Genomic DNA, 14,481 nt, shown 5'->3' with positions numbered 1-14,481 from the left:
ACTTCAGAAATTGTTCCATGTTCTGTCAATCTCTGGAGAAGGGAAAGTGTTCTCAACTCATCTGCGCTGTCATCTGTTTCTTGTGTTAGTAGAACCACTGTAGTATCTGGATAATAGGGATGATGGGCTTCCTAGAATGTCACATATTTTTAATTATAAAACTAATAGCAGTATTTAATGTTAATATAGCTGTTGAGCAGAGAAAGTGTAAAATGGCTCCTGTGAAACGGGGACTGCTTGTCTGCTTCTTTAAAAGCTTAGTACAAGCAAAAATAGTATGTGCTATACCAGAGATAATGGCTGGAATCACTTGAAACAGACTTGGAAGAAGTAGTAACCAAAATTTCAGTGGTAAAGATTCCATAAAGATTATTAAAATATCTAAAGACAGGTCAAAGCTACCATGAATAGTTCATATTGTGCTTCAAACTGTGTTGACTCCAGTTCTACAGTGAGTTAAGTGGGGTTCTTGGCCACACAGGTGAGGTTGGCTGGTCCTGAGGTACTTGCATCTATTTCTCATAGCTTAGCAGATAGCTGTCTCAGCATACTCAAGGTATGTAATGTGAGAAAAGGAAACAGAAATCAACCAAAAAGTGGGCATTGAAACTCCTGGCCCTATCTGTGTGTGTTTCAGCTTTCAGTTTAGTCTGATTGGTATGGATCTTGAATTCACAGTAAACAATGCACTAAGGTCAGGCATAGTGGCTATAGATCTGAACCGAGTACAGACCGCCTTGGCTGAGAATGAATAGAAATTCAAGATGTTCCAAGGACATTTTAGAACTGAAAATTTAGTTCCTTTTGGGCAAGGCTGGAAATCTGGTCTTTTGCAAAGTGAGATTTCAATGAACCAGAATTCATGTGGCTTCTGTCCTGTAATTCTTTCTGTCTCCTTCATGACTTTCTCTTTTTTTCTCTTAGAAATTAATGTCCCACTGTATGCTTTTCACTCAGTCAGTCAGTAAATTGAATTGTATGACCCTGATTTATATTCTAAAGGTATCCATGTGCTTGTGAACTGTGCAGTATGATCCTTGTACCAGATAAAAGCTGGAGATCGTGGAAGTAGAGGCCTTTCTGGTACCATCCTAAACTATGGAAGAGTTGCAAGGAAAGCAGGGCTTAACATCTGCCTGTTGGAAAATAATCTGCTGTCTCCGTATCATTTTTTTTCAAGCAATGATTTAAATACCTGCTGGCTATCATACAGTTGAGTGTAAGGCTGGCCTATCAAAGCTGGAAGCTTCTGTGTGAGGAAAACAACTGTAGGTGAGCTAAGTTGGGTTAACAGTTTGTCGTGTTCGAGTTATTCTTTGACTAAATGATTTTGTTCCTCTAGCTTTGTGTCTAGAAAGAAAAGACACTCTTAAAAAGACTGAAGACTCCAAGGGGTAGATGAGACACGGGTGCTGCACAACTCATGTCTCTCAGGACTAATACTGGGTATCGGTCTGACACAGGTGGCTCTAAACTGATAAAAAGTCTGCTGCAGTTCTTTCACGCTACCATATCCGTTCTGTGGTGTGGTGCTTTTCATGAGAGTGTATGTGTTTATATAGACTTTTATTTCTGGGAGGACTTTAAATTGCAGAATACCATGCAGATTGTCCTCCAAGAAGTTGCGCTACAACCTAAAACGTGGGTGTTTGGGGAATTTTGAAATGTAGAGTAGTGCCAGTAATAGAAGTGTTGTTTTGAACACTTTTTTGTCTTGAGTTACTGGTAGGCTGTGGGCTAGTGCTGGGTCTGGCCTTTGTCTTTGCGTCTAGGCTACTGTGCCAGTTTCTACTAGTTCGTGAGTATTGCTGACAGCTGCTACAGTACGTGGGTAGTGTTAGTTCTCACCAACCTGTTCGCTATCCATATGAGTGCTTATTTAAATTATGGTGTTCTCTGATACGTGATATGTTTGTGCAGTATGTTTCTGTGGTGGCCTTCACTTCTTTATTTTTCTCCTCTTCTTGATTTGAAGTTACAGGAAGTTTCTTCTCAAGCTCTGCTTGAGGATTCAGTCTTCAAAGGGCTGGTTCCAAGATGTTTGCAAAGAGAATGCACACTGCAGAAGACCTTTTCAGAAAAAGCAACCTAGAGTTAAAGCAGCTGGAGAGGGAGAAGAGGCCATCAATGTCAAAACCTGTACCATCTCAGAGTCAAGATGATCTCTCAGTTCAGGTCCAAATGGCAACATGAAAGAGGAGAAATGGAAGTGTCTCTCAGTTCTTTGATCTCTTTCTGTTCTAATGTACTTAGTCTGTAAAATCTAGGAGCTAGAGGAAGGATGATAGCAAATCTCTGAGAAAGAAACTACTTTACCTCTTTATTGCCTGTAGAGAAGCTGTCATCTGTATTTCTGTGATCATATATGCAATCAAATGTTCCAGATTCCCTTAGCTGCTCGCTTGTACCTTTTCTTTGTGCCTGCACAAGCATTTGTGTGGCCACTTGGTGAACCAAGTCATAGAAATAACCTAGTGAAAACAAAAGTGGCAGGGGAGGAGAAGGGAGGGTGTTAGTTTTAGTCCATATCAATTCCACAATCTGGTTCACCATGTAACTGCATGAGCACTTCTACCAGCACAGAGGAGGGAATGACACTGGCCTGAAAGCAAGCTTTTGGCAGATGGGGAGAGAGAGGCAGGACTGTAATGCCTGTTTGTGTTGGTTTATACAGATCATCAACTGTGGTGTCTGATTCCAACCTGGAGTAGGAAGGTGAGTTCCAGCAAATATCGATCTAATGCTCTTTAGTTGCTGTCATCAGTCATTACTAGATCTCTGAAGAAGCAAGAGATTGAATAGGGGAAGGCAAAAAAACTAAACTTGGTTCTAATTCTTGTACCTCTTGCTCCAATCCAACAAAACTTCCTCTTCCAAAAGAAAGCCTTTGTCCTCTTGTGTCTCACTGTAACTATGACCTTGTTAAGGATAAGTAACCAACGAAAGGAGACTCTAGAAGCCCCTGCAGAATATCTGCATCAGCCTGGTCTCCCTGTGTTGCAGTAGAAATCAGAAATCTCAGAAAGTGCTCAGATGTTTTTTTTAAAAACCGACAGAAACTTTGATGTATGGCGTCACTAGGATGCAGCTTCAGCCGCTCCAGGGACGTTGGAAGCACTGCATGTGTTCCTTGTACTGCTCTGCTCGGATACTCTTTTGCAAATTTTATGATTTTGATGGAGGTCTTCATATTGCATACTTTACTAGCTCCTTTGCAGAACTGTGGGAAAGATGTGTAATGAATTGCTGTCATAAGAGATGTTCTCCAGGCTAGAGAATAGGAGAAAAACCACAGGGTATGGACAAGTTACTGAAAGGTAAGCTAAGGTTGTGGTCTTGTAGCCTCTCAGTTAACTCTGTAATCATTGCATATGTTTTTACTCCATTGTAAATGCAGTTTACTTTCTCCACCTTCACTGAGGGGTAGGATAGTCTCTGTTATAGAGGAAGAACATATGTTTGGTTACCACTGAGTAGCGGAAGTTCCTCAAAGTCATACTTCTAGGTTACCTCATGGTAACTTATTCCTATGCCCATATCTAACTGAACAGTGAGTTCCTTAAAGAGTTCTGGGTAAAGCTATTTGGAAAGAAAACAGATAAAGTAGTTCTTCAAACTGAAGGCAAAAAGATCCACTTGATCATCCCAACTTCATCTTGTTCCTCTCAAGTTTATCTACGCCAAGATATTTGCAGAATATGTTGGATCAAGAGTTGTTGCAGGACAGATTGTACAGTGTTTTCAGTAATATCATCAAAATGAAGAAACAGGGGCTTTGCTTCCTGTGTCTGTATTTTCTCTGTTGTTCAGAGAAGATAATGTATAAAAGTATTGCTGCTTAGAGAAGGTAATTCACAGTGCTGTCACTTAGGAACCTAGAGCGACTGTAATTGAGGATCCCCTAAAACCATGCCACGAAGTCTTACAAACTGTGGGGTTTTGTGTGTGTGAGGGTTAAGGTTTCTTTCAGTTTATTATTCCATAATTAATACTTACTGACTAGCATGATTTTTCTTTTTTGATAAATCGTATAGATACTTTTTTGTGTGTTTGTGTTCTTACTGGTACTTGCAGGGCTAATGAATAAAATTCCCCAACTCTGTACCTGGGATGTGAAGGGCTGGGAAAAAAGCAAATATGATGCTAGACTTTGAACGTGATTGCGAGAAGCTGACAGTTACAGTGCCTTTAACTAACTTTTGGTTGTGAAGTAATGAGAGAAACATCAAGAAAACTACCTAGTTTTGCTGAGATTTACAGGTTGTTAGTAAATCTGTTATACTTTTATACAAATAAAATCTAAACTTTATGCTGCAGAACTGAAAGATTTTAGTCCAGTAATAATAATTCTCTGAATTCTGTGATAGCCTTAGGATGTAAACATGAACTGAAATAGAAACCTTACACTGAATGTGCCCCAAAAGGCAATCAGTTCATTTTTTTTAATATAAAATAACTTAATTAATGCTTCCATTGGGATGCTCAGTAAACTTGTAGTACGGTTTAAGCATCTCTGATTTTAGAGTTTCTGAGAACCTTCTGTTTCAGAAAATTTCCATTTTCAGATTGTTTTCAAATGTAGATAGGGAGCATTGTAATATGGAACTTGATTACTTTTTAAGACTTTTTTTTCCCTTCTCTCTTTCATGAATTCAATGAAGTATGAATGATGGGATTGGAAAGAACAATTTTACAGTGCTTACTGAATTCTGGATGTCTATTAAGCATAGTTACTGACAAATAGTAATGCTGCAGTAAAATACCAATTGTGCCAAGAGGATTTTTCTATTCTAAAATGGGCAGAGAAAGTAGCTGTAGGAGGCATGGGTATCAAGAGTGAATGGTGAAGAAGCACAAGATAAATGGGATTGAATAAAGTAAGTGAAAGAAACAGTATGATTTACAAGAAGCACTTTTGCTATGGCAAACTGCAGTTCTATAAAATCTATAGAACTGTAGAACTGCAGTTCTGTATCTTCACAGAAAAGTGTTAGAGATTGCAGTCATTGGGGATTGTGGAGATCGTTCTTGCTCTAGGCCACATGCAGGTTTGAGAGGGTGAGGTGCATTATATCAAATTGGACTTCTCTTGATATTACCCTTTCTTTAGTTATTCTGTTTATCAGACAGCTAAAGTTCAGGTTGCGTTTTTTTCCTCAGTCATGTTTAACTGTACAGAATTGCCAATTAAAGCTCCTTTCCCAAGCACTGTAGGAATCCCAGGGATTTGCCTAAATAGTACTTTTGCCTCGAACAGTTTCCTGAATAGCTCTTTGCCAGTGATACGCTTCTTTGTTTGTCTGTGGTCTTTCTTGAGATCCTCTTGTACTTTTTTGTGTGTTTTTCAGCACTCTCTGCTTTTGTGGGCATGTGGTTGTGGTTTTATACTCATGAAGAAAGAGATCTGTGGATGGCCATGACTGCACAGAACACTGAGGCTTTTTGGGAATGTAGTTAAGGTCATGAAGTTGCTTATATGTATTTGGTATTCCTGATTGTGCCTTTGACACTCTTTTCTTGATCATAGGTTGGACTTGCCAGACAGTTCCAAGCAGATTCTGTTCCCCAAGGCAGTCGATCACGGCTGACTGGATAACTAACTACTGGATCGATGAACAGAAATTCACTGAGATGACATAGGGAGGAGTGTCAAGGACAATGGTGCAGAAGAAGAAAATCTGCCCTCGGTTACTTGACTATCTTGTGATCATTGGAGCCAGGTAATGTAGAAGAGTCTCTCTTGCTTGGGCAGTAGAGGGGGGATAAATAGCCTAGCATCCATTGATGAAGCCTTGCTTGGTGTTGAGGAAGTGTTGTCTGGAATGCTGCTACCATAATGGGAGCATCTGCTTGGGCCAGGGCACTTTTTGAAAGATACTAGTGCAGCCAAAATTTTTACCTTGCTGTGTTTAAAGTCCTTTTTTTAAGGGTCTGCGAAGGGTCACTAAAAAGCCAATTTATATATGACTCTCTGGTAGCCTATGTGTCTGAACTTCTTTGCTTCTACTGGCATCAGGATAGAGGGATTCACAAAATGAAAATACTGAAAGCCACATGCAAGTAAAATACTAGTTTAGGGTTACTTTTCTAGCTTTTGAAGTGTAGTCTGTAAATTCAGTTAAAAATAATCTGGAACTTGCCTTACTTAGCTGTTTCTCCCTCTAATACTCATTTATCCTCATAGGAATGACATGAATGCTTTCTTTTTTTAAAGTCTTATTAACTATCAATAGATAAAATGTTGCTTATTTACTTAAAGTGTATGTGAAATGTGGGGTTGATGTGTGTGCTGTTTGTCACATACGCAGGTGCTCAGTAAATGTTATTTTTCTGTATTCAAAGTTTATGCGGTAACTTTCTGCCAGTCTATTTAATAGGTGTATTCCAAAGTCCATTTTACTTTCATTTCCAAATATCAGTGGTTTATGTGCATCAGCCTGTTGCTTTACCTCCCACTTTCTTTTCAGAATACTTTGAGTGCAATATTTAAATAGGCTAAGTGAAGGAAATGACATAATCCTAAGTAATAACTATTTTTTTCATTGTATTTTATGGACAGAATAATCTAATAGTTTAATTACTTCTTATTGCCCGTAGAAAAATAACCTGTTTTCCATATGTGTGTCACCGACTAGGAAAAGAAGGAGGAAGAAATGTTAACTGCTTCCTCCAGTGATGCTTATAGTGTCTGACGTTCTCACTTAGAAATTTGCTAGCATCACTACTGGACTCCTGCAGTTCTCTTGCTTTTTGCTGGGCAGTGGTAGCTAGATTATGAGTGCTCAGAGGTCACATCAACAAATGCCTATGATAAGAGATGGAGCTGACTGAAGTAGCTTCTACTGCAAAGTCCTTAGGAGCTCCATGTGGCCTTTACCATTACATCTTGTTATCCACCGTGCACAAATAGCAATGCCTTTTGGAAGTATTCCCTTTTATTAGATGCAAATTTTCTAAATGTCTGAGAAGACTCTGTCTTTGTAGCTAATATTACTGCAAAGGCATGAACTGATGATATATTCACTGATACTTTATTGATGACTTTTTTAACCATTTACTGCCAAATAGACTCTCTAAACAGTACCAGCATTATTTGACATTTTTTCTTCAGCAGATGATGCATTAGTTGTGTCCACTAATATATAAAAGCTTTTTAGGATTTCTTTGTCTTTTCATACAGTATTTCAGTACTTAACTGTGCAGGCAGTATAAATTTTGTTAACAATTTATGCTTTATTACTAAAGCATTTTTACTGTTTCTTTAATAAAGTATTAGTTTTGGAGGATTAGTCAGCAGAGCTATTTACACCAGTGATTCTGTTTTGTAAATTACAAACATTCTATTACTACTTGTTTGGGTTTCTCACCTCTCAGATAAGAGAAAAGCAAGTGTCATTTGTATTTTGAAATGGGCAAATCTAAAGTGTCAGGGTGAGAAAATGTCTTGTATGAGATCCCATAGGAGAGCAATGGTGGAGCCAGGTATCCTACATCCCATTTAGTAAACATGATACTAAATGCTAATTACTTTAGAAAATGGTGAGAGATCAGACTTTATAGCAAAGGGGACAAACCAAAGAGAGGTTGTTCTAGGGACATATTTTTTTCCTTCTCTATGTGGATCTCATAGTATTTCTCTGGCAGTTATTCAGTAACTTTAATGGAAATGTAGTGGTAGGAAAATAGTTAATACCTTGAAAGAATCTGTTCTTCTGGTGGAAAATTAGGAATAAACAGCATTGCCTTTCTGTCTTTGTGTTCCATTAGTGATTTGTGGTACAAACGTTGGTGAGCCACAGTGTTAATTAGGTCTGCATATTACTACCCAGCTTTTATAGTAACTTACACTTCAAGTCCATCTTGAAAATCAAACACAGAAATATATATATCTATGGTTGCTAGAACTTTTTACTAAAAATTTTACAGGATGAGGTCCATATCATTCTGCCATTTGTCTGAGTTCTTTCCTAGTAAATTCTTGTTTTTCCCAGTTAGGAATTGATACTGGGTTTTCGTATTTAATTTTGCATCCTGTTCATAAATGGCTGAAATCCAGGGGGTTTTCATCTGACTGTATATTTGGAGAGGAACAGTGTGTTTCCTACCCAAGTGTTGCCCAGAGACCTCTGCAGTTAAATTCATTTTGGAAATCAAAATCAGGGAAATATGACAATATGATGTTCTCCTGGGAACAACATACTCCTGAAGGTACTTTTCTCGGTCAAATTTGAACAGGCTCCTTGCTGGGCCTTGATAATGGTGGTATAGACTTTTTTTTTATTTAACCTTTCTGCAGTTGTGGCTTTGTGCTAGTGATTGAGCATTGTGGCTAGTGACTTGAAGCTGCACTTTCCCTGGATAGCAGGAGAGAGAAGAAACAAAGATGAAGCTGAGCCCACAGGCTCCTGACATGTTAGTAGGGAGATAACAAAGATTTTTATTGGCATTAGTCAACTATGTATGTTTTTTTTGTTTGCTTTTTTGTAGGCAGCCAAGTAGTGATAGTGTTGCTCAGACTCCTGAACTGCTGCGACGTTACCCTCTAGAAGACCATGTGGACTTTCCTCTACCGCCTGATGTTGTATTCTTCTGCCAGCCAGAAGGATGCCTGAGCGTGCGGCAAAAACGCATGAGCTTCCGTGACGACACTTCCTTTGTCTTCACGCTCACAGACAAGGATACAGGTGTCATTCGCTATGGAATCTGTGTCAACTTCTACCGCTCCTTCCAGAAGCGAGTACCCAAGGAGAAGGGAGAAGGCACAGGCGGGCATCGAGCTCGGGAGGGACAGAAAATCCCCAAATCTGGGGATACATCTGCACCCCAAGAGGAAGTGGGCACTGAGAGTTCGGAGAGTGGTTCTTCACTGCAGGCTCCGAGTACAGAGTCTACCCCAGATGTGAATCGATCACCACGCAGTAAGCGTCTGGCCAAAGGCAGCCATCGCTCTCGGAACAGCACTCTGACTTCTCTGTGCATCCTTAGTCATTATCCCTTCTTTTCCACCTTTCGTGAGTGTCTGTACACCCTCAAGAGACTTGTGGACTGCTGTAGTGAGAGATTGTTGGGCAAGAAGTTGGGGATTCCTCGTGGGGTGCAGAGGTATGTTGAGGGGGAAGAAAGAACCTTTTCCTCCCACTGTTTGTGTCCAGGGCTGCAATTGTCTGCATGGCAAATTGTGGCTACAGGTGTGGTTGCAGAAGCAGCCAAACACTGATGGTTGACCTTTTTGCTGTTTTAACCCACGATCACAGTAGGAAAAGGAAATTTTTGTGATGATTTCTTTAAAACTTCTCTGTCTGATTCTGTAACCTGATACGATTTTCATTTTTGATACACCTAAGGAGGCACTATCCTGCTAACAACTGACTGAGCCTGATCTTTTCTGAAGCTGAGCACTGGTGCTATTATTGTTGCTTTGGCATATAAGCTCCATGGCAGTGTATGTCAGGACTGATTCTCTGGCAAATTAGAAACAGCCAAGAAATAACAGAGAATTTCCACTTGGGGCAAGAGGGAAATGATGAAAGTGTGCTTAACGAGCTTATGAAACAATCTGAACTTCAGTGTGGGAGAGAAAAGACTAGAGAAGCAGGAACGGCTGAAAGAGATCAAAGTATGATATTTGAAGGGGAGAGGGAGGAGAGGTAGAAAACAAAGGAGTTGTCTAGGAAGCATATAGGAATGGGGGTTGGTAACAGCAAATTAACAGGAACTTGGTGTATTTTTAACATAATGTAGTAATCTTACATAGCTGCTATTATAATGTTGGGTATGTAACAAAAGCTGTTGCACTGTAGGGTACAGAAGGAACAATGTCTTTATGTATATCAGTCATGGATGTATATGTGTGCTGTTGTGCCTGACACCCACATTCCAGGATGATATTTTCCTTTCCAATATGATAACTGAAAAGAGAAAAATATAAAATGAATCTCTGGAGAAGGAGGGGATTATCTCAATAGTAAGAGGGATGGGTCTGTGAGATAACTCATAATGTGAGTTAAGTAGCTTGGTACACTCCACATTAAACTTGTCAAAAGCAAAAAATGACAGGACATCTATCATTTAATCTTTATAAGCTCTTTATGTTTTGCATGAAAGGGGAAATCTGTCCTGTTTACAGAGCAGTAGCCTACTTCTTGGATTACTGCCCTGGAATAGCTCTAAGAGGGTGTCCTGGGCTTATGACTGACTCCTGCATTAGCAAATTTATCACCTGAATCCACTGACTGTTGGGGAAAAAATTATTCTGTTGGTACAAATTTTTTTTTTTCCCTCCAATGGAAGTATGTATTAAGGGAGCTTATTTTGTCACTTGGTTTAGTCTGATAATTACTGAGGCAGAAAAAAGCTAAATTTCATGATTTTCCTCAACTCTGTGAGCTCATCTCATTTTTGAAAGGGGGTGCTGAAGTATTCTAGTGTTTGAATGGCATGTGGTATTTGAAAAATTTGCTTGTTGGATATAACTCTTAAAGATAAGAACTGAGTGACAGATGAGGAGGGCAAGAGAAAGAATACTGAGCATGCATCTCTGGGAAGAGTAAAGCAGCCGGTTTGAATTACCATGTGGTTTGCAAGCCATGACCTGGAAAAGTAGAATAGTTTTGAAGTGGTGGCAGAATAAAGGTGAAACTGAATCCTTACAGTTTGCAAAAGGTTGAGTGTGCCTGTTAACAACCTAATGTCCTGTGCATTAGAAGCGGCTGACAGAAGAGTGGAGGATGAGAAGCGTCACAGTTCTTGAGAGGTGTATCACTTATTCAGCATAATCTCAAATTGCCCTTCTTTTGACCCCTCCAAATTTCTCTAATTTTTCTTCCTTTCTGAAGCTTCCAGTGTCATCGTCTTTTTCTTTTTCTTTCTTTTTCTTTTTTTAAGTTGTGAACTGTAAGGAAGAACCTCTCATTTGAACCCATACCATTCTAAGGGCTCTATTACAGTAAATTAAGATATTTATCAGGCTGAAGTTTTTTGCAGAATGGCTACAGCAGGTTTGCAGCCTTCACTGTGCTACAACATTAAGGGCTGAAGTGGACAAGCCACTTTGCTTCCCTTGTCAGACTTAGTTTCAAGTTTTGAAGCTCTGAAGGCCCTGAGCAATGCTGTACATGCGTTTTGGCCAGCCCATCTGTGAGCAGGTTGCTAGCTCAGGGCGTGGAAAAATTGGTGCTTATTTTGCTAAGTACCTCAGTGCTTTCTAGACAGCTTTCAGAAATCTGTATTCTCAGCTGAAATGCATCCACTTCTGCCATGGGTTATTCAGGTCTTAAGAATGATACAATGCAATTTAGGATAGGATGAAAAAGAGTATTTTATCATTCCAAAACGTCTGGGAGATCTTGGTGTGGCATATTTTTATTATCTCAGGTTTAGTTCCTATTCTTGCAAAGGTTTGCAGGACTGCTGGAAGGAGAATCCTACAGTCAGTCAGTCTGCCACAATTCTGGATGAGATACGAGAGTATCCTACGTGCATGCTGAATTTCAAGCACCAGGGCGATGAGAGATCTTCAGAGATCTGGACCTAACTGAACCCTTTAAATGAATGAAAGAACTCTCAGGTGGAAGTGACATACTTGTGTTGATTCCTGCCACAGAAAGATTTATACTTCCCCACAGTGGTTGTTTCAGTAAGCTTAAATCCCTACCTTCCATTCCTTTGCGTGACCAAATGTTTGTTAGCTGCATCTTTTAATTCTTGGTGGACCTATCCTTTCCCTGGAACAGCCTTGCAGGATGGCTGTCAAGTGCAGCTCTTGGAGTATTAACCTTGTTGTTCTCCCTGTACAGGGATACAATGTGGCGGATTTTCACAGGCTCTCTTCTGGTGGAAGAAAAGTCCAGTGCGTTGCTACACGACTTGCGGGAGATTGAGGCTTGGATATACCGTCTGCTCCGTTCACCAATGCCAGTTGCTGGTCAGAAGCGGGTGGATGTGGAAGTCTTGCCACATGAGTTGCAGCCGGCTTTGACCTTTGCTCTTCCTGATCCATCCCGCTTCACCTTGGTGGATTTTCCATTACATCTGCCTTTGGAGTTGTTGGGAGTGGATGCCTGCCTGCAGGTGCTGACCTGCATCCTTCTGGAGCACAAGGTAAGAAGGGAAGAGTTGATCTTTCATAGGTATGTAGGAAGCTCTGCCCTCTTCAAAACCAGGGTAGGCTGGATGTGTAGAACAGCTGTCTCCTGCACTGCCTGGAATCAATATGTCTGCAGGGGGAAGGAATAGCTCTTTCTGAGGTCCTGTTTTGAAAAGTTTTGCTCTCACTCAAAAAAGCACCTGATGCTTGTTTTCAGACAGATTAGTGGAGGGTCATCTAGTTCACAGCCATCAAATCAGAGGCCTGCAGGCTGTGATCTGGGTATACCCCTGGGGGGAGTATTAGAAGTGAATGGTTGCTGCAGTGCTAATGTGAGTTTCTTTGGTTGCAGGTTGTATTGCAGTCCCGAGACTATAATGCGCTCTCAATGTCTGTGATGGCCTTTGTGGCTATGATCTACCCATTAGAGTACATGTTTCCAGTGATCCCTCTGCTTCCCACCTGCATGGCCTCTGCAGAACAGGTACGTATTTTTCCTTTATTAGTCTTTTGCAATGGATGTTTCTGTGATGTATGAAACTTATATAGGAGTAGTCCTTGTTTCCTTCCCCTGCTGTTTTCTCAGGGATTGTAGCAAAGTCTGCTTTGCAAAGAACATTCTTTTAACACCACTAACTATTTAAATCGTAGGTAACACCACTTATTTAGGATATCTTCAAAGCATGCTTAGTGAATAGTATGATTCAAAGCAGCAGTTCACAGTAGTTCACAAGCAATGGACTGAAAGGCCATACATCCACAACACTGTGATGAGTATTTACCCCGCCAACTGAGTATTAAGGTTTGTGGGGGAGGGTCCAGAGTAATATTTAAGGACACCTGAGGGCTCTTGATTCAGAGTTTAGAAATTATTGACTGCAACTTATTCTCCTCAGAAATATGAAGTGTTGAGTTCAGCTGGGAGCCTGGGTTTTACCAATAGTCATCTCTCTGCAGGAGCTCATTATTTTGCTTGGAAAGATAGAATTCAGGCCATCTTACTACTTCAGTGCTATCCTGCAGCTGATGCTGCAGGTTTGTTCTTGCCCCTTGGAGATGACAAGCTGTTCTAGATTTAAAGAATAAACTAGCCTCCCAAGCCACTGGTCTCAAGCTGCTACATGCCTTACTGGTTTAAACCTTTTCCCTCTGCTCATTCCCTTATCAGAAACAACCTGAGTTTCCCCTTAGGTTTTCCATGTACGTTTGAAAAAATGTGTCTATTTCTTCTGCTTCCTAGAGATGTTGTTTTGAAACCAAATTACCATTACAAGGGCAACAGTAAAGCCCTTGCAATGGTAAAGCCATATTTACAATGGCACAGACTCAGTTTGAGCTGAGGGTGTATTCATCTGTGGCTTGCTGCTTCTGTAGTTAGGCTGTTACTCTGAACATCTTTTTTCTTGCTCCATGATAGATGTGGCAAGCTGTTAGATTAGCTAAGTCTTTCCCAGAGAGCCATGCAGCCACATAAATTACATCCGGGGGACGGGGGTGCATGGGAGGCGGAAATTTATTTTCTTCTAGATGAAAAGTGAAGGTGTCTGAGCAGGAGTCTTTATTCTTCTTCTTTTTTTTTTTTTTTTTAAATGTTTCTATGGTATGGAATTAGTTCCTTATTTATCAATGCCTGTGTGTTGTCTCCTTTGCTGTAAACATACTGTAGTTAATAAATATGTGGGAAGAACATGGTGGTATCAAATGCAGATCTTGTCCTTATTAAAGTTTCTTTTTCTCTCAGTTGCTTCTAGCCCCTACACCTTATATCATCGGTGTTCCAGCAAGTTTCTTCCTTTACAAACTGGATTTTAAAATGCCTGATGATGTATGGCTTATTGACCTGGATACCAATAGGGTAAGTGGCTTTATTTCCAGGGAACTGTGCACTTTCATCAGTGTACCCACTGAGAATTCTGCCTTTGCCACTCCTGTCTTAAACTTTAGGATTCTGTTCCTTGTTGTGTCTCAAGGTCCCCATTTCTTTTGGTCATAAGGCATTCCTTTTCAGTTAATCCATCTGGCTATATCATTAGACAATAAATCCTCAAACAAATGATAAAACTGTCTTTTTGAGTAATTGTGACCCTGTCTCTTGTAGCCCTACCTAAGAAACCCAGTCTGATAAGAGCCTTCCAGCAGCATTGGTTGTCATGATTCAAATGGGACTATGTATCCCGTCTTCTACTGGGGCATGAGCAAGGCTATTTCAAGGGAGATGTGCATGACATCATCTACTTGATAGAAATTCTGAAGGATGAGTGTGGGTTCATTAAAACTTCTCTTTTTTTGGTGGTAAATTATAAAGTAACTCCTCCATTGTTTATGATATTGTAAACAATAACAACCATAAAGAAGTGAAAATCAAAGTATTGATGCAGGTGTCTGTGTGTGTGCAT

The 14,481-nt window shown here is 40.2% G+C and overlaps 1 protein-coding gene across 18 annotated transcripts in view; it reads left to right on the top strand.

Annotated features, from left to right (window-relative positions):
- MADD (MAP kinase activating death domain) overlaps positions 1 to 14,481 on the top strand; it is a 76,637-nt gene that overhangs the window by 8,760 nt on the left and 53,396 nt on the right. For 17 of the 18 annotated variants that reach the window (XM_075502619.1, XM_075502633.1, XM_075502631.1 and 14 more), the window contains exons 2-6: positions 5,528 to 5,720; positions 8,488 to 9,102; positions 11,796 to 12,099; positions 12,438 to 12,569; positions 13,827 to 13,940. In XM_075502619.1, the coding sequence (XP_075358734.1) occupies positions 5,659 to 5,720; positions 8,488 to 9,102; positions 11,796 to 12,099; positions 12,438 to 12,569; positions 13,827 to 13,940 (1,227 nt within the window). In that variant the 5' untranslated portion in view covers positions 5,528 to 5,658. Of the gene's footprint in view, positions 1 to 5,527; positions 5,721 to 8,487; positions 9,103 to 11,503; positions 11,636 to 11,795; positions 12,100 to 12,437; positions 12,570 to 13,826; positions 13,941 to 14,481 lie in introns of those variants that run through there. The other variant, XM_075502634.1, reaches the window with a different exon arrangement.

Source organism: Mycteria americana, chromosome 5 (genome assembly GCF_035582795.1).
Source record: "Mycteria americana isolate JAX WOST 10 ecotype Jacksonville Zoo and Gardens chromosome 5, USCA_MyAme_1.0, whole genome shotgun sequence".
Taxonomy (NCBI): domain Eukaryota; kingdom Metazoa; phylum Chordata; class Aves; order Ciconiiformes; family Ciconiidae; genus Mycteria; species Mycteria americana.
This window is presented reverse-complemented; position numbering and strand designations above follow the sequence as displayed.